Source organism: Falco naumanni, chromosome 2, assembly GCF_017639655.2.
Source record: "Falco naumanni isolate bFalNau1 chromosome 2, bFalNau1.pat, whole genome shotgun sequence".
NCBI lineage: Eukaryota > Metazoa > Chordata > Aves > Falconiformes > Falconidae > Falco > Falco naumanni.
Window position 1 is genome coordinate 19,838,283 of NC_054055.1, and position 20,562 is coordinate 19,858,844.

At 39.4% G+C, this 20,562-nt stretch overlaps 1 protein-coding gene across 1 annotated transcript in view; it reads right to left on the minus strand.

The window, feature by feature from the left end:
- Positions 1–20,562, minus strand: part of RNF17 (ring finger protein 17) — a 53,403-nt gene that overhangs the window by 3,366 nt on the left and 29,475 nt on the right. The window contains exons 22-32 of the mRNA XM_040583376.1: positions 18,879–19,097; positions 17,791–17,941; positions 16,554–16,672; positions 15,703–15,793; positions 14,758–14,873; positions 14,133–14,440; positions 12,730–12,893; positions 11,773–11,892; positions 10,644–10,724; positions 9,840–9,965; positions 5,078–5,188 (exon numbers count right to left, since the gene is read on the minus strand). Of these exons, the coding sequence (XP_040439310.1) occupies positions 5,078–5,188; positions 9,840–9,965; positions 10,644–10,724; positions 11,773–11,892; positions 12,730–12,893; positions 14,133–14,440; positions 14,758–14,873; positions 15,703–15,793; positions 16,554–16,672; positions 17,791–17,941; positions 18,879–19,097 (1,606 nt within the window). The remainder of the gene's footprint in view (positions 1–5,077; positions 5,189–9,839; positions 9,966–10,643; positions 10,725–11,772; positions 11,893–12,729; positions 12,894–14,132; positions 14,441–14,757; positions 14,874–15,702; positions 15,794–16,553; positions 16,673–17,790; positions 17,942–18,878; positions 19,098–20,562) is intronic.

The window sequence follows — 20,562 nt, forward strand, 5'->3', positions numbered from 1 at the left end:
TTTCAAATCCATCAGTGATCAAGGATTATTAGAAGATTACTTGTGCCCATCTTCGAAAGGTTCAGCACATCCTTTCTCCCCCTTTCCTCAACTTATGAGTAATTTCATATTTACACAAAATCTTTTTCCAAAAGCAGAAGACAGTAATGATTTATTAACACATTTCAATGTTGAACATAATGAATGACAGGAATGTACATACTAAAGAATATACTCATATAAGATTTCACAGCTGTGTCTTATTAGGATTCCTCCCTCCACCTACTTGGCAAACAATCTCACTTCCTAGTATTAAACCAAAGATCAATTAATATTAACAAAAGAACTTCTGAAATTATGTTTTGTTTGCTATGCAAAGACATTCCATTAATCTAATTTATAACTGGGTTCATCACTATAATGCTATGGGTCAAGGAAAGGGAAGTTGAAACAACATGTATAGGCAAACTTAAAATCTCCATTACAGCTTCTAACTGAAATGCCTTTTTTCATTAAAAAAACCTGACAGCCATTTCAGAACATTATGATATTCCACTAGCAGCCCACAGAAATGAATAAATAGATTATTACTTTTTCTAAATGCAGCATAATTCATTAGCCTGAGAAGAAATTAATTTTCCTTTTTTAATTTGTATGCAATATAATCAAGCTGTAACTCCATCATGCAGCTGCTACTTAGATCTATAGGAGTCCAGAGCAGGACCTAGTGTCTACAATTATATACTGTGATCAAAAGCAAGAGTTCAAATAATTTGCACAAAAACAACCAAAAAAATATTCATTATAATGTTTCTCCTCCAAAGAGGAAGCGGAGCACATGGTTAAGGAAAAGCCCTTATCTAAGATACCCAAACACTTCCATCCTGTATTTAGTCAAAGCAGTTGCGTATTATAGGATCACAGAATCACAGCATTGTTTAGTCTGGAAAAGACCTTTAAGATCAAGTCCAACCATTAACCCAGCACTGCCAAGTTCACCACTAAACCATGTCCCTAAGCACCACATCTCCATGTCTTCTAAATGCCTCCAGGGATGGTGACTCAACCACCTCCCTGGGCAGTCTGTTCCAACGCTTGACAACCTTTCGGTGGAGAAATTTTTCCTTATATCCAATTCAAACCTCCCCTGGTACAACTTCAGGCCATTTCCTCTTGTCCTGTCCCTTGTTATCTGGGAGAAAAGATCAGCTCCCAGCTACCTACACCCCCCTTTCAGGCAGCTGTAGAGAGCGATAAGGTCTCCCCTCAGCCTCCTCCTCTCCAGGCTGAACACCCCCAGCTCCCCCAGCTGCTCCTCACAGGACTTGTGCCCCAGCCCCTTCCCCAGCCCCGCTGCCCTTCCCTGGACACGCTCCAGCCCCTCGACGTCCCTCCTGCAGCGAGGGGCCCGACACTGACCCCAGGGTTCGAGGTGCGGCCTCACCAGTGCCCAGTACAGGGGCGGTCACTGCCCTGGCCCTGCTGGCCACACTGTTTCTGACACCAGCCAGGACGCTGCTGGCCCCTTGGCCACCTGGGCACACGGGGGGCTCATGCCCAGCCGGCTGTCAGCCAGCACCCCCAGGCCCTTTCCCACCGGGCAGTTCGCCTCATCCAGATCATTGATAAAGATACTAAACAGGACTGGCCCCAATACCGAGCCCTGGGGAGCACCACTTGTGACTGGCCACCAGCTGGATGTAACTCCATTCACCACCACTCTTTGGGCTTGGCTGCCAGCCAGCTTTTTACCCAGTGTAGAGTGCATCTGTCCAAGCCATGAGCAGCCAGTTTCTCCAGCAGACTGCTCTGGGAAACCGTGTCAAAGGCTTTACTACAGTCTAGGTTAAGAACATCCACAGCCTTTCCCTCATCCACTAGATGGGTCACTTTGTCATAGAAGGAGATCAGGTTTGTCAAGCAGAACCTGCCTTTCACAAACCCATGCTGAATTTGCCTGATCACCCGGTTGTCCTGTACATGTCATGTGATAGCACTCAGGATGATCTGCTCCATACCTTCCTAAATGCAGAGGTCAGACTGACGGTCTGTAATTCTTTGGATCCTCTTTCCCGGCTTCTTGTAGATGGGTGTCACATTGGACAACCTCCAGTCTTCTGGGACCTCCCCGGTTAACCAGGACAGCTGATAAATGGTGGGAAGTGGCTGGTGAGCACTTCCACCAGGTCCCTCAGTACCCCCAGGTGGATCCCATCTGGCTCCATAGACTCCTGCATGTCTAAGCAGAGCAGAAGGTCGCTAATCATTTCCTCCTGGACTACAGGGACTTCATTCTGCTCTTTGTCCCTGACTGAGTACCCTGAGGGTAACTGGTCTTGCTATTGAACACCGAAGCAAGAAAAGCATTAAGTATCTCAGACTTCTCCTCATCCTTTGTGGCACCATGTTCCCCTCTGTGTCCAGTAAAGAAAGGATGGGGATTACTCTTAGCCCTCCTTTTGCTGCTAATGTATTTATAGAAACATTTTTTATTGTCTTCTATGGCAGTGGCCAGCCTGAGTTCTAGCTGGGCTTTGGCCCTTCTCATTTTCTCCCTGCATAACCTGACAACATCCTCATAGTCCTCCTGAGTTGCCTGCCCCTTCTTCCAAAGGTCATAAACACTCCTTTTCTCCCTAAGTTCCAGCCAAAGCTCTCTGTTCAGGCAGAACTGTCATCTTCCCTGCCAGCTTGTCTTTCAGCACATGGGGGGGGCACTGCTCCTGCGCCTTAAGATTTTCTTCTTGAAGAATGTCCAGTATTCCTGGACTGCTTTGCCCTTCAGGACTGCCTTCCAAAGAAATCTCGAACAGCCTCCTAAACAGTCCAAAGTCTGCCAAAAGGCTAAGGTAGCAATTCTGCTGACCCCCCTCCTCCAAGAATCAGGAACTCTCTCATCTTGTGACAGTTGTGTTGTAAGATGTCCTCTGACCATGACATCACCCACCAGTCCTTCTCTGTTTGTAAACAGCAGGTCCAGTGGGCCATGTCCCCTGGTTGACTCACTGACCAACTGTGTCAGGAACCTTCTAGACTGTTTCCATTGTACTTGATTTCTAGTGAACATCTGGTAAGTTGAAGTCCCCCATGAGAGCAAGGGCTAGCAATTTTGAGACTTCCTTCTACCAGCTACTTACAGAATATTTCATCTGCCTCTTCATCCTGGTTGAGTGCCCTATACCAGACTCCCCAGCATGATTATCTGCCTCGTTGGCTCTCCCTGATTCTTACCGATAAACACCCAACCTTATTTTCACCATCAAGCGCTAGACGGTCAAAACACTCCCTAACATACAGGGCTACCCCACCGCCTCTCTCCTTCCTTGCCAGACCCTTCTGAAGAGCTTGTAGTCAGCCATCGCAGCACTCCAGTTGTTTAAGTCATCCTACCATGCTTCTATGATTGCAACTATATAATAGTTTTTCAGCTGCACAACGGCTTCCAGCTCCTCCTGTTTGTTGCCCGTGCTGCGTGCACTGGTGTAGAGCAGGGGTCCTCAAACTACGGCCTGCGGCCCGGATACGGCCCTCCAGGGTCCTCAATCCGGCCCTCGGTATTTACAGACACACACACACACACTGCTGGGGTTTGGGGGGGAAAACCAAGCAGCCGCAGATGACTGCCTGCCACTTCATCCACGTGCCGGCCCCCTGTTTAAAAAGTTTGAGGACCCCTGGTGTAGATGCACTTCAGTTGGGCTATTGATCCTGAGACCTTTTTGGGGGGAGAAGCTCCAATTCCTATGTGACTGTTCTCAGGTGCTTTCATTGTCTCTAACACATCAACAACCCTTGCGTCTTTGCTGCCACATGGATCTCCATCCCCTACCTCCACTGAGAGAGCAGACTGAAGGACCTTGCTAGCGTAACATCTCTCAAACACTGGCATGCTGCCCCCGGCTTATCCCTTCTGAGCCTGGTTTTAGTTCTTTCTCCCTTCAAAAGTAGTTTAAAACTCTTTACATGAGCCCTGGTAACTCTTGTGCAAAGATCCTTTCCCCCTTTCAGACAGGTGTACCCTTCTGTTGCCAGCAGGCCTGGTGTTGTGTAGACTGACCCATGACCAAAATCCCCAAAATTCTGCCAGTGGCACCAGGCTCAGAGCCAGATATTGATCTGCTGGTTGTTCCCATTTCATTCCTCATCATTCCCTGCAACTGGAAGCATAGAGGAGAACACTACTTGTGCTCCTGATCCCTTAACAGTCAACCCAAGGCCCTGAAATCTCTCCTCATTGCCCTCGGACTTGTTGTAGCGTCATTGTTGCCTACCTGAAAAATCAATAATAGATAATGTACGCTATACAAAATACTAATGATATGTACACTATATATTTTTTTTTAAGATATGTATACTCAAGTGAATTAGTGGGGCTAATTTATATTAGACCATTATGCTAAATTTAAAGCAATCACTTCAATACTATAAAACCTGTTATCTGGTTTACAGATTTACCGAAAACAACAAATACAAGCACTTCCACATAAATCAATCCACTTACAAGATGTCAGATTTTGTAACACAATCAGCTTCTCACTGCTTCCTGTTCTCCTGTTTTCATCATTCAACATTCAAAGTCCACATAAGCACCTTTTATTTGATCAAGGAACATTACATTCTGCCTTCTACCTGGGAGACTACTAGAAGCTGTGTCGGTTTACACAAAAAATCAGTAATCAGCCATCAACCAAATATAGTAAAATACTACTGTAACAGCCAGAAAATGTTTACATTACAATGTTCCAATAATTTAGTTTTTAGAGACTAAAGAAGAGATAAACCATTATTGTTTTGCCAAGTTAAAATCCAGTGACCTATTTTCTTATTATACAATATAAGTACCAGAGTGGCATACTTTAATTCTGAGAATTCATTTTCTAGGGAAATGGCCAGTTTATTTCTCTGCCCCCGCCTAAGAGGGTATTTCAAGTAAGAATTCATTCAGATAGTTGCACTGCACAACCATCTGCAACAATAATCCAGTAGCATTTTGCAACCTCACTAATACATTTTTATATTATCTAAAATTGTTAGCCATGATTTCCTTTTCACCAGCATGATGGGACTGCAACACATATGAGATGTCTACAAAACTTACCTCCTTAGGGGACACCAAATGGGTAACTCTGACAGGAAAGGTATCTCCTGGAATGGGTAGTGATGGTGACACGTATGAAGGCAAAACAGGAATGTCTCCTTCAAGTAGCTCCTAGACCAAGACAGACTTCAGTCAAGAATCTTATTTAGTAACAATATGGAAACTAGCTTTGGTATGATTTCTGGTTCAAAGGAGTTATGTAATAATGTAAACAGTGTGTCCTTGATGAAAAACATATTAATCAACTTTTCCTTTCAATACTTAGTAGGTTTTTAAAACAGTTGTAGCTAAAAGATCACCAAACAGAACTAGTTAATGAACACTTCCAAATATTAAGAATGTACCTCTGAAATGGTCCTAATATACTGATTTGCTAACTTAATTGCTGTTAATTAAAAAATGCATTAAATATGGAATTACTTTTGAAGAGAGAATATTTAGGGAAAAATCCTAAAATAATAGCAATTAACTGGCAAAGGTTAACCTGAATGCCATGCCCAATGCTACTGCAGTCTTCCAGAGTAAATCACTCCTGAAGAGAAAGGCAAAGCATAACTTTACTCCTTAGCCACCAGAATTATCACTCCTTCAAAAAGACAACAGATCTTGCAAAGTACAGGCACATATTGTCTCAGTAGCATAGCATGCTGTAGTGTGTCTTCTTCTACAACCATGTATTTTACAGTCTTAATTCTACATATCATTAACTCATTTGTTTCATGACAAAATAAACCTTGGTGCATTACATTATGCCTTTGTAAGGATGTATAGCACATAGCTCAGCTGGATCATACATCATGAATACAGTTCCTATACTCTCTTGTATTTTATATGATACATAATGAAAGATAAAATTTCTCTAAAATACATTGTATTTTTACACATCTACTTGACAACAGTTTTCATTATGCCCAGAATAAAAGTGGAAGCAACCATCTATCTGTAAAATAAAACAATAACTGACCCTTTCTTCGCCCCTGCATAGTCTATACATAGGATACAGTACAAAACCCCATTACGTTCCTCAGACTTAACTAGGAAAAAACGCAGCTTTTCCATTGAAAGTATGTATTCGTAAGAATAAAAAAAGTCTCTTTCTAGTAAAGAAAGGATGTCTAACTATGTCATAGATACATAAATGCTAAATGCCCGATTTCTGCAAAACCATCAGGAACACTGTGACTGGCCACCTGACTACACCTGGCTCTAAAGATTCAACTTGAAGTCCAACTCATTCCCAACAGAGCACGGCACTTAGCTCAGGTGGCTGAAGTCTACCCTCTGTCAGCTCTTGTGTGTATCTTTGAAAGAAAAACTGCATTTATATTTTTGCTGTTAACAGACTGCTCTTAATTGTCAGTAGACTGGTTACTACTAGATCTACCACACAGACAGTCCAGTTGTAAGTGCTGATACTAAAATGGTGTCCTACCAAGACATCTTTAGGCATTATGTATTTCAGACAGCTGTCCCTCATCCTTTCTGCCTTTGTGTCCACTCCTGAAAAACCTAAAAATGGCTTACATTCCTATCACTTCTGCAAAACCATAGCAGAAATGATGTATTTTTAATATATAATATACACACCACATAATACTGTATACTTAATAAGGCATCAAGAGTGCTTTTCAGCATGAGGAATTTAATCCAAACTAAGTAAATCGTAGGTGGCAGTGCAGTGTGTTCTGTTGTACTTCCTTCTCTACCACATGCAAAGCTTTTTTTATGAACAGCCTATATGAGCCCACCCAGTACTGAGAGGCACTGAAGACATCTTTAGGATGACGAAGACCAAAGTGACAGTCTGGCAAGTCTCAGATTTATTATTTCCCTGAAACGGACAGGGTGTCTTAGACTTTACTCTCACTGCAGCAAAAGAAAAGCAGAAAGGGCTTCCTATCTAGATGTTTGCAGAATGCTTTTCCGCTAGTCTTGCTGCAAACATCAGTAACAGAACAGGTCTTCTTGGTGTCAAGAGATGGTGGGATTTATGACCCACACAGCTGGCCTTCACCCACATGGCTGGCCTTCAACATAAGCCCACAGCCATTTGACACCTCTGTCCTTCATCCCAGGCTTGTCCCGATAAATACCTAACAAGGAAACAACAGCTTAGGGTATCTGGTAGGACTTTTAGTCACACAGCTCACTGGGTTCAGAGGAAGTTAACTCCCTATTTAAAAGGAAGGAATAAGGACAGAAAGATTAAGCCTTCCTGCAAGTTGAGTGTCAAACTACATAGCAATCTCAGTGCTAGAATTTGTAATTATGCATGCAGTACTGCAACACCAACTGCAGTTATCTGCTCTCATCTGTCCTGAAGTCCACGCAGAATCAGAAGAGGAGGAATCAGTCCTTTGTGTGCTGCTGCTTCTGCCTTAAGATTCCCCTCTCTGCCTGAAAAGATGCCGATCCTCTGTCTAGAACTGCTGGCAGGCTGAAGAGCTCCTGGTGATACCAACAGTGTTCAGATGACTACAAGTTAGTAAAATAAAAAATGGCTTTGCATGTTCAGCATTAGCTTTGCTATCAATCAGAAGGCAGGTGCTAACTGAATGAATATGGCTAGTATGCCAATAGTATCTCTCCTTTGACCTAGACTAGTGAGACTCTTCCAAGAAAACCAGCATTGGCATTTCCAAGGGTGGATTAAGATGGAACAGTTTGTCCAAGTGTTTGCTCAGACTACGGGCTTAAAATCTGCAGACTTCAAGTACCTCACTGTAAAGGGGCTGATATGCAATGCAGTTAAAAACAAGAACAGTCTGTATAAAGAATTTTGAACTGACTTTGTTTCAGATGCATGGAAATTGTTTGTAGTTAACTGCTGCAGAAAAACTAATTCTAAAAACTATTGTTAATTAAGCCTGAGCTCAGAATGAAGACATTAAAAGCCTGTCTGCCAAATGAATCAAGGGTCCTCCATGCCAGAATATATGAGCACAAGACAACACTTGGCTGCTTGGTTCTGACTCACAGTGGTAGAGAAACAAACAAAATCAAAACAACAAACCCCATTTCCCAAAAAGCCAAATAAAAAAATACCACAGTGTAATGGTCTTGTATATATAGGTAAGTATGCAAGTACCTATACGCACACACACATATATGTATACACACACCTGGAATGATATTCACTGCTGTAAGCTCACTGCACTTGGGGTTCTAATCCACTCTCCAATATCATACTGCCTATTCGAGGATTTTCTGGCTAATGACTCAGGATTGTTATAGGGTAACCCAGCCCAGCTCCTAAACCCACCTGTGCAGCTCAACAGAACTGCATCCCAAAGACAGTAAGACATTCTGCAGCAAGCCACAGGTGTAGTGGGCTCTGCCTAAGCAGCTTATTACCACTAACAGAATTACAACACTCACAGAACAGAATACAGCCCTTAACAGACTACTTACCTGAAAACACAGATTTGAAGCAATGAAATGAAGTTATAAAACTAAAAAATAATATATATAATGGCTATACTTTATACAATAGTATCCTTTAGTCCATGCAGTTTATCAGTTGGCTGCTTTGTGTCTACAGCTAAACCCAGAGCTGATTACGTTTAAATGCTCTCAGTGCTGCATGCTTCCCATTTCTGCTATTCCTGAGGTTCCACTCCTGGAACCAGCTCAAACTCTGGAGATGCCTTGCTCCTTTTCTGGTCTACAACTGAACACCTCCGATACTCATTTTCTTACATGTTGTTCTGAAGCATTTATTCCTGGAATGGATCTGCTTAATGCTACATTCCTTGCAGAAATCATTCCAGGCTTTCTGAATGCTTCTTGCTTACAGCCTTCTTACACAGCTTTGTTTTTGTTTTCCACATTTAATTTTTGTTTAAAGGGTAAAATCTCATTTCAAGATCCATATTTAGTTTGCTGAATGTTTTGTGTCATGCTGACTTTATGAAAATTCAACAAGAGACTGATTTACAGTTAGGTTTTCCGTGATTACTCAGTTTTAATACACACTGAGAGATTGTTCTAACTGCATCACAAGCCCACTGACATACATGCCAAGACTTACATCAGCAGTGACAGCAGCGTACTCTGTATCGTAGAATTATTTTCTGAAGCAGAGACTCATGTTGGAAAGAAAAATATGTACGTAGGCTTAAACAAAATTAAGAGAAAAACACAGCAACAAAGCCACAGTAATTTAAACAAACTTGATCCTCAGATTTCAAGGAAAAACCCCAACCCCCAGAGAAATAACTTACCTATTTTTTTTGTGTTAAGACAATGAGGTTTGGTGAAAATTTCAATCCTCCTCTAAAGAACACCAGATTGATATCTCAGATACTTGGAATGAAGAACCTGGGTAACTCTTAGAACACTAGGTTTATGTTGAAATACTCGATTTGATTTCATTTTGAGTATCTCCAGCCTCGGATATATTTCTATAATTAACTAATCCTTTCAAGTGATAAAAATATTACCCTATTCCTATTGGTTTACGTTTTAGAGGAGCATAAAAACTAATCTGACTGTAAACAGAAATACAAAGCTCTCTTTTCAGTAAGGAGTCCAAGCACAAACTCTGCAATTCACTATTCCATACAATCTTATAAACACATCATACCTAAACCTGTTACGCTACAGAGTTCTGTACTTGGTCCTACTGCTGTTTACACCACAAAGCTGTATAAAAATATAAAAAGAAGTAAAAAAAAACATCAAAGGTCACAACAAGCAACTGAGTAATCTTTTTAATGTCAGAATAACAACAGCAAAACACACACATGCACAAAAATCTCACCAGCTTTGGTATGTCCTGACCATCTTCAGCAACACAGTACTGCTGGTATACCATGAAGGAAGAAAGTGACATTCCACCAAAATACAAGTTGACAGACAATTTGCCCCATGGGTTATCTGGCAATTCCTATTTACACAAGATAAAGTAAGATTAGAACAGCAATAGTGTGACTGAGGTTTTATAAATAGTGCCCAGGAAATTCAATCTCATGATTCCTATATGCACCATACTCACTCATCAAAGATGCAAAACCAGTAAGGATGCCTATTAACACCAGTTACGACACAAATGGAAATGTGCATCTATCTATGGAACGGCAGCACCAACTACTCAGTCTAACACTGAAATGTTATCCCATGTTTGTGCACTCGGCAACAAACCTTTCTCTTTCACAATTTATCATCAGAAATCAAACTATCTGAAATTGCAGGTTTTCAGACAACACAGATTATGTTTCCCTATAATGTTAATACAGTCATTTAAGCACGTCCATACTTAATTATGCCAAATTTTGATCACTTAAAATTGAATTTAGAAGAATTTATGCTTGTCAGAATGACAACACAGAATACAAACAGGATCAAAAAATATTAATACCTCTAAAGGACACATTTAAGGCTTGAAAACTATAATAAAGGTAAAGTCATAGGAGAAATAACTTCAGGTATGGATTTTGTTTTGTCTAAGAAATACATTCACTGCTATACTCCTTTATCTATTATTCTTAATGCAAGTTAAAAGAAGAAATAAAATCCCAGAACAAAAAGTAAGCCTCATTCCATATCTATGAATAAATTAAGCTACCTGAACATGTATTTCAACCTCTTCGTTTGCAAGTAGTTCTTGAAGACGATCTATGGCATCCAGCTGCCAAGAATTTCCAATCTATTTAATGAAAAGCAAGAAACCTCCCCACATTAAGATGCTGACAAGTAATACTCTTACTGTTCTTAGCATAGTAAGATGAGAATATGTGACTATCATTGAAAAAATTCATTGAAAAATTCACATCATTAGTTTGATTTGTCTACAACACTTCATTACCTGCTACTTGTTACACTAAATCTTCTTGTGTGACAAAGCCAACCAGAAATTTTCAGGTCTTTAAGTGGCTTAGAAAGAGATGATGCTTGCCAAGTCTAACCTTTACTATATACATAATAATGTATGTGTATGCAATTACCTGAAGTATAACCAAAAGATACAGAATTACACTTGAAGATGACTTAATAGTCAATAGAAAACACAGGATCCTTTAAATACTTCATTCCTTGCAGTACCTGTTTGCCGCCCAACCCACAGCCTTGTAAGCCTGTCTGTCTTAATCTATCAATTGAACTGCTTACAGCAATGAGAAGGTTTTCTTTAAATAAAAGTTTGCCAGTAATTTCTGTAATTCATTCACATTTACTAAACTCAACATTCAAATGTGAGTAAGATGTGACGGTACGTGAAGATGTTATTTACACATCAAACACTTACTAACAAACCCCTCTAAAACAATTCAATTGCATTAGTTTAGCATAACAGATTGCTTCCTGCACAGCTAAGTTGAGAATGACAGAAACACTTCTGCAGGACTTCAAGATTTACAACCTTCTGGCCATTTTACATTAAGAAATCCAGAATTATTTCTTGTTGCTGCTACTGCATAATGAACTACTGCTTCAGAGTACCGTCCTGCCAACTACAGCAGTGTCACAAAGATTTAATTCCAATGGCAGCTGCTTTTGAAGCATGGTCACTTCATAATGCAATCTAGCAGTTCCTGATAAAAGGCTGTCTTGCTGAAACGATCCTCATCAGCTATTCTCTGAATCCTCATAGGCAAGAAAAAACATACCACCAACTGGTCTCAACCTTTGTATGACTAAACAGTACATCGATTTGAGCAACCACCTAATAAAATGTCTTCAAATTTACCATTACTTACCGGTACTATCTTGTAGAGCTGACATGGTATGCAAAATGGAGGAATACCAGTGTACAATGTAGTTGGATACAGATGACACTGAAGAACGCTCTCTATGAAACCACAGTCTATATATTGTACCTACATGAAAAGAAAAGCTTTCCTGAAATAATTCCTGTTTTTTAAGTCAAGTTTAGTAAGTGAGAGTGTTCATTTACAGCATTCACTTTTCCAAAGGAAAAAATAATGGTTTGCTGTTAAGTTGGTGATGTGACTAATTAGAAAGGAAGAAAAGGATTAAAAAACTGGCATGGCAGATTAGAAGTTCCGTTTCCAAACTTGCCTTGCAAGAGATCCCACCTTTTGTATAAATAACCTACAGCAGTTTAAAATTGAAAGAAAGAAAAAAATTCTGAACTAGTATTAGACTTGCAAATCCACATTTGAGAAGCATGAGTAGACTGAAGTGTTCAGGTAAGATTAACTGCTAATTAGAAAAAGTAGCTCTATACCTGTGAAGCAGAAAGAATTCAAAACAGCCAGCCACTACTTTTTGGGTGGGGACAGAGGGGGGTGATGCTAAGCCTAAGTATTTTCAAAGCATTCCTCATATGGTAAACAGCAACAAGAAAAGAAAAAAACCTAGAAGATCACTTACAGGTGATCAAGGGTAACTTTTTACTTAAGAACATTTATCATCATCAGGAAAACTATGGGAAAGATCACGACAACTGAAATAGGCAGATAGAATTAATCTTTAAAATAAATGTAAAAATCACAAAAAAATTATCACGCTTTAAGCAGAATGAGCATCTGAATAGTCAGGTCAGCTGAACAGAAAAAAAGGTGTGATCATAAATTTATTTTAGAGGACTAGATTAATTGCTGCAAACCCCCCCCCCTCTTTTTTTTTAAACTTACATATGCATGTGTTCATGCAAACACACACACACACATTCCCCATATAATCAAACTTACCTGGAGAGCAGTACCACCAAGTTCTAAAACTTTGCCTCGATACCACATGGTATCTGATCTTCTTACAACACAAGCTTCTCCCTTTTTCCAGCAGTAGGGTTCCGGAAGACCAAGGCATTTGAAGCTACTTCGTATTTCAGTCATCAATTTGTTTAGTTCCATTTCTGGGGTGGGGTGGTAAAAGAAATAATATGAGAGTAGTCTATAACGTATTGGGGCAAATTATTTCAATCACTAAAAACTATGAGATTCAGATGAAGACATGTACAAACAGGAAATACATGTGCTGCTCTGAAAAGTATTTTCCAACACTGACAGAATATGTATGTTCAATGTCTAGTACACGCAAACAAGTTATTACTTAAATGAAAAAGCAAACTGCGTTTCCAATTATGAAGCCATTAGTAACTCTGGATTCTCATCCCAGAGAAGAAGGGTCTACAAATTTTGCAACTGACACCTTGGCAACACTAATACAAGAGCCCCTCCATGAACAAGACAACGGATTCCCAGAGACAGTGGTAGGACACCATGAAACAACACAAAACAGGTGTCAAGAAGTGCCTCTTCTGCTATGGGTACAGTCTACAGCAACAACTGCAAGAAGAATATAGTCTTGGGCAAGTGGCCTTACTGTACTTTGGATTTTTAAGTTTTATGATATGATCTAATAGTTAAATGTATTCGTAAAAATAATTGATTAATATTCTTATATGGAAACATTTCTCTAAAGCACAATATATTATCATGATACTGAAGACTGACACTGCATCTGTCAGGTGAACATGTGCCTCTTTTCAAACAGCACAAACATAAAATACTAAGAGATACAGAATCTACGACAGTACAAATAAAGAGCCCAAGGAAACAGGGTGCTGAGCTCACTCCAAAGGAAAAAAATCCAGAAATATTTGAGAACTAGGCTAACTTCCAAGAACCTTTAGGACTGTACCTTCATTATTAGTAAAATGTACCTAACTCAACGTTATAAAACAAAGCACGTGCTGCTTTACCCAACACTGCCTAGAGAAGAAGAGGCAAGTAACTGGCCCATCCAAGCACTTGGGGTTGTTAAGATGTCTTGGGAGGTGGAGGGACAGGAGAGTGGATTCTGGTGGGTTTCAGGAGGGTGCCTCCTCCTGGGGAGGTGGGCTTTCTCTGCTGGAGAGCTGCCAGCCCCCTCCCACTGCTGCAGAGCAAGGTGTGCACCGGCACCTGCCCCTTGTCCTCCACCCTCCCTGCCAAAGGCCTCATCACCTCCTGACAGCAATCCTCCTGACAGGAATCTTCCAGAACTGTGTTCTGATACAGAACATGTATACTAGGACACTTATTTGGTATATTCTGATATACCAAAGCTATTAGATTCAGACATAAACATATTTTCCTCTATGTAATCTTACCAAATGATTTTGGTAGTATATAAATAGTTCCATCATGTCCAACACAAGTTACTACAGCTCGAAAAATTTTCACTTCAGGTATAAGAGGAGGTTTATATATTTCATTCATTCCTGAATGACACGGTGATTGGAAGTTTTTGTGTGATTTCTGTTCACTCTCTGAAACAGCGACGCCTTCCTCTGGAGCAGCACTGTTTCTTGCACATGCAGTTTTGGAATTACAACCATCCAGTTTTGTGTTCTCTTCCTCTAAATATACTTTAAGATGTTCCTTGGAGACTGAGCAAGCCACATCAGCTTTATCAGTTCTAGCAGAATCAATCAAATCATATCGACATATTAACTGACAACTTGAAAAGTGCAGAAGAATAGAATACAAGTGAAAAAAACACACATAAACACGGCAAATACTTGTTAAAGTACTTTCAAGCATCTAATTTACCAACTTAAGAGAACTGAAAAGTGCAACGGATACAATTAATGTTACACTCAAGTAAGGTCACTGAAGATGGAGTTCTGATCCTGCATAAGCTGTAGAGGACAATCCGAATTTGTGTTTTACTTATTAGCTTATCATGATGTGAATATGAAAGTCTGAAAGAATGTAAATGAAAAATATCCAAACCTTTTGCTCCTAAAAGCCAAACCCTTTTTAACAAGGTGCTCTGAAATATCAATCAATTCTCCTGTTTCATCTTTGCAAAAAATTTTCACAGGCAACGCACAGACCACATCACTTTCCTGGAAAAAATGAGAGAGGTGGACAACATATTACAGTACACACTTCCTCTAAACTACAGACATATTTTTCATTTTATTGATACTGACTGCAAATCAGATGTTGTTGAACAACTGATGCCCACATCAGAAGACACAAAATTTATTTAATCCATGTCGTGTCATCATTTTACTAACTGTTCTAAACATGACATTAATAAGAAGTAACAGACTAAAACCTTGCTTCTTCCCTTAGCTGTTTTATCAGAATGAACTGCTAAACCACTTGTTTTCCTCCAGCAGGAGTCTGGAGTTCACTCATCAATAATTTTGCTCATTAGTGCTTTTATTTCCAGACACACAGTAAAACTTCACTGGCAGGTGCCAACAGATGCTAGCCAAATTGAACCCTCATAATAATTCCAGGGGTTTTACCAGTGATGGGTTTATTACTAATGATGTTCATACACCGGACTTGTTCTTTCAGTTTCTTAGGCTTGAAAACATAGTAGCTGCTGAAATCATTCTCATCAAGAATATGAGCATCTTTCTCATCTGTCCATAAAAGCTGTCAGCATCCAGTGATCCCAAAGATGTAAATATTTTTCTTCAGTAACTAAATATATCTAAGACTGCATTCTTTCCACACTGGGTAGCCAAACTGCTCTAATGCTCCAGTGAATAACAAAAGCAAAGCAGAAAAGAGAAAAAGCATCTTTTCCCCTACAGCAAACAGCAATCCAAGCAAGCTTCACTCAGGACTTTTCTGAAGAGTGAAAATACTAAGAAAAAAATTAAATTAACAGAAAATGTGGAAGAAATTTTACAAATACTGCTGGTTTTGTCTACAAACCTGTATGAGTATTTTTACTTGTGCCCCCGTTAGGTAATATGATAACCATTCACAGGCTGTTGCTGTCCACTCCATGCTTCCACCTGTTGGTCTAACATGGAACAAATCATAATCTCTGTTAGTACAAGAGAAGTTGCCATCTCCTGAGCTTAGCCACAAGCCCTTCCTCTAACTGAAGTTTTGACCTTCTTTTTGAAACTGCCAGAACTGTCAGAGAAAAAGACAATCTTCATTACAGTCAACAGAAAAAAAAATGGTTATTTGTGCCTGGATCTGTATGTCAGGAAGAATTCAAAAATCAACCCCGAAGCTTCAAAATGAGGAGGATCAAGAGTTCCAGAAGTATGACACCTGTCTTAACAGAATGAAGGAAAACCCATACTTCACCTGCAAATTAGACTTTTTACATTCATTCAGGGAATAGGTATTAAAAACATGATTATTTTTTTCTTCACAATATAGACAGCACACAAACAAATGCATGGGAGAAAACCCTGGTTTTCTCTCTTTTCTAGTCTAGGGAAGACAGACCTCCTGTACGTTTTCACTAGATCTGATTAATCTTCAATTCTGAGCCACGGAAAAAATCATTCAGTGAAATAAGAGAAACCTTTATCACCAGATTTTACAATTCAGCCTAGAAATACTCCTTTATATAGCACGGTTTCTGCTTTACAGGTATGTAGCATAACCCTCAGAATAAAAACCCTTTACAAAATAAATCACAGTTGCCATCCCATTTCTTCTATATCCAAAAAGCAACCCTCTTCCAAATCTTAGATAATCAGTACTAACAGTGTTATGTCATTGTTAGTTTCTAATACTTCTCCTCAGTATAAGGGAAAGGCTACCTTATATCTGTCAAGGAACATTCTATTGCTAATGTCCCAATTGCCTTCATCTCTTCATCAAGTTTTCTTAGACACCTGATATCCACTGTTCTTTCAGCTCCAGAATCATAAAGTACTACCTGTTACAGAGAAGCAACATAATGAAATAGAAAAAAAGTCCCTCTCTTAGTGCTATGTGTAAGGAATGATAATTCAAAGTATGCCTGATTAGGTAAACAAAATTCAAACAAACACTACCAGGATTCAACAAATGGCCTCTGCACTGAAGTACTTCACCCCACAATGCAAACACCCACCGCAGTGCAGTGAGAGGACAAAAACATGTGCAAAGGTGGTTGAACTTTAAGGATTTTACAGAGGCTTTACAGAGGCAGTTACTTAAGATTTTTTTTTCCTGTGCTTCAGTTATGATGGTGTGTTTACCAGAAACACTGAAAGAGCCCCCCTCCAACCCTTGCTTTCTATTCTGACACGGTTAAATAGCTGCTTGAGGGCTCTTAGCCTTAGAAAGCAGACGATGCAAACCAGAAGTATAGGAAGTTCCACTCCTACTTCCTACTAACAAGACCCACAGGCATAATCTGATGACAGTGGAGAGAACCAATAGTAATCCAGTTCTGGATTATCTGTATATTAAAAAGACGCTCTTACTTTTGAGGCAAGTAGTTATCTATTCATGAAATGCCTCTTCTGACGCTCCTTATTCTTTACAAATGAGTGTAACAAAACGCATGTTTAAAGCAGCACTGTGTGAGAAGTTACTATGGAAAATGCTACATCTACATGGCACAGTGCATTATCATCAGTTTAGGGTTCAAGCAACAGCATGACTACATGCGTTCCTGTGGTGGTGTTGTAGCCAGTTCAACTGGCTCCATCTTTTAGCAAGGACTGTTAAGTTTGAATTAATGTGACCCACAGGTCAACACAGCTTCTGGAATCTAAGCTAAACTGGTAGGCTATAGCTTGGGAATCTGTGCCAGTGTTGTGTAAACATATGCAAAGTCAACCTCATGAGCCTTCCTCAACTACCAGGTTCCCTGCTAAAGGCATCTGAGCTTTGATGAGACAGTAATTTGCAGCAGTGTACAACATCACTTAAACTCTCAACAAAAGCAAAAGACTGTATGAGAAAATATTAACACAGAAGAAGCAAAGTTTTTATGTTATTTTCATAAATTAATGCTTACAGACTTAAGAAATAGAAGTATGAACTCTGTTATGATAAGCAATTTACCTTTGCTTTTGTTTCAGAGACAATCCTGCTTATTTGACCTCTTTGCCACTGTTTCAAATCATGTACATAAACAGCACAGTGCATACTACTCTCCCACTTCACAGACTGTGGCTGGGATTCTTTGTAGATGGTAGCCATCTTCTCCTGTAAACTAACATTCAAAAAAACTTTCCAAGTGGTAAAATTTTATACAGTGAATACACGACTTACTTAGTTTACCACTGCTTAACTAGTATACAGTAAAGATGTAGTAACTGTTTAACACACACTGTCATTTTTCTTCATTGTATATTAGAAATACATGACTGACATGGAGCTTCAAAACACATGCAATCTGATTAAAATTCTGTAAAATTACCATGTTTTCTTAAACAAAGGAATTAATCTGAGTGATCCTGACTGTTTTGCATAGCACTACTTGAAAGATGCACTATTTTCTCTCAACAATTTCAGAACATGGTACTCATTTAGGGTCATGACTAATTCAACAGGACTCAAGGTAGCTAGGTGCAGGAAGGTAAAAAGATGAAAGGAAGAAGAGGCAGAAAATAAGCAACCTGCACTAAGCAATGACATTTCCATTTAACTGTCTTCAAATAGCCAGCACTATTACCTAAATGTTACCTAAACATCTACCAAAGGTAGGCTGATACACTATGTCTAGAAATTGCCTTCAAACTTTCCTAACAGCATATCAGAATCCTGTTGAAAGAAGTTAACTTGACTGAAGTTCTATGACTTGGAAAACTGGCATTATTTAACAACATTTCTAATGAAGCAATGGGGAGGAGAAAAGAAAAAGCAGAGAGATTTAATCTTTTTGGACAGTGTTGCATTTATGAGGCCCCAATACTTACTACATCAAAACTGATTTGAAATAGGAGTTAGACCATGTACTTAGATTGGAATCACAAATATTTAATAAATGACAACACAGTGCAAATCTGTCTTTTGTTCCTATACTTTCCTCAACAAAGCAAGCATTCAGAAAAGTACCCAGTGCCAAATGCAGAGACTGTTCTAACCATACCTCACCAACTGGTAATAAAAATGTCTTAACTTGAGAAAAGTTTTTTGAATTTTAGTACCTTTTCAGTATACTTCCCGATGACAGCCGTTGTATGAAAATTTTACTAGGAGACACAACATGACTAATTCTCACTTGTAGCTCTTTTTTACAAAGTGGTCTGAAATCTCCTTCATACACAGGTTCCACCTCTATAGGATCATCATCTTCTGAGGTTTCAATAATTTCTGGAGGAACATCCCATATTTCAATGGGCCTTACAGCAGTACTTTCAGTGTACCTGTAAAGAACAAAACATAATTAGAACGAAAAGTTTAAACACATTTTAAACAAAGTGAAATAGAGCTCCGTTCACCTTGACAGGAACCATTCAACCTGAAGAAGAGTGAATAACTAAGAAAAGCAGAAAAAAACCACAACAAAAGACAAAACTAAATGTTACTTCTGAAATAGTCACAATAGTAATATTTTTATCCTCCTTCAGAAGGTATCCTTGGCGCATTCTACTGTCAGATGAAAGCACTTAGCAATATAGGCTGCCAGCAGAAAAAAGCAAGCCTGACACATATGGGCTGCTGAACCTTAATGTCTCTATTTGTCTTAAAAGACATCAAATTACTAACATCATGCTTCTGGAAAGCAATGTTACCTCAGAGTAAAAGCTGCAACATTCAGTTTCTATGATGTGTAAATATTCCTTTCAGAAGTAAAGTAACATTTACCTTTCTAGCATTCCCTGAGGACATGAATGCAACACAACTGTTGCTGGCACTTAGGATCCTAAGTACAGGACTGAATGAAGTATAGTCATGGTAATACCCTGATGAAAACCTGGTTTTAATTGTGTGGACTGGATAGAATAAACCCCAACAGCAATCAAAAGTGGGCTGGTATGTATTTTGAGCCACAGCCCAGCTTAGTGCAAGTCTGCATGAAGCATGCCAGCTAGAGATGTTAAGAGATGGCAGCTTGAAAAAACAGATCAATTCAAAAGAACCAGTTTCTTGTAAACATAACTTACTAAAGGAGATAGCAAGCCCCAGTTTAACTGCTGGCCATTTCTGGGCCTCCACGAAGAAACTCTCTTCTGTTTTCAGAGATCTACTATCTGTTTCCTTCCTGTGAAGGAAAAATCTGCTCTGTTGGAGAGCAGATTCCACAGTGTTTAAGTATTGAATCATCCGCTACACACAGACACACAACTATTTATGCAAACCCTGCTCGGTAAACAACTGACTTGTTGAATGACATGAAACTACTACTAGACATACAACTAGTCTGAACTAGGAAATGCAGACGCAATCTGCCATGAAGAGTTTTTCCAAGTGAAATAAATACTATTATATGACTTACAACCCCCTTCCTATTAACTCCAGTATAGCATTATCACTGCAGATCCACCAGAAAAAACGATAAATTTGGAATGAACTTCAGACTTTGAGATTTCTTCCTGGAATTCTGTATGGGCTACTTCTTGTCCCAACACAAGAATAAGGTTACTGATGTTTGCTCATCAGCAAGCCAGCTTCAATGGACCACTGTACTCTCCTGCTTACACTGTCTTATATTAGTTTAGGGCTGGCCTAGTATCCCTCACCAGCATTAAACATGGAGAAGTTATCACATCTCAAATGTGATTCTAAATGACATAAAGCAGGTTTAAATTACTCACCAGTCTCTTGACTTTTGCAGACATCCATATTCAGAAATGGGAAATTAATCAAGAAAGCATGACAAACGAGCTC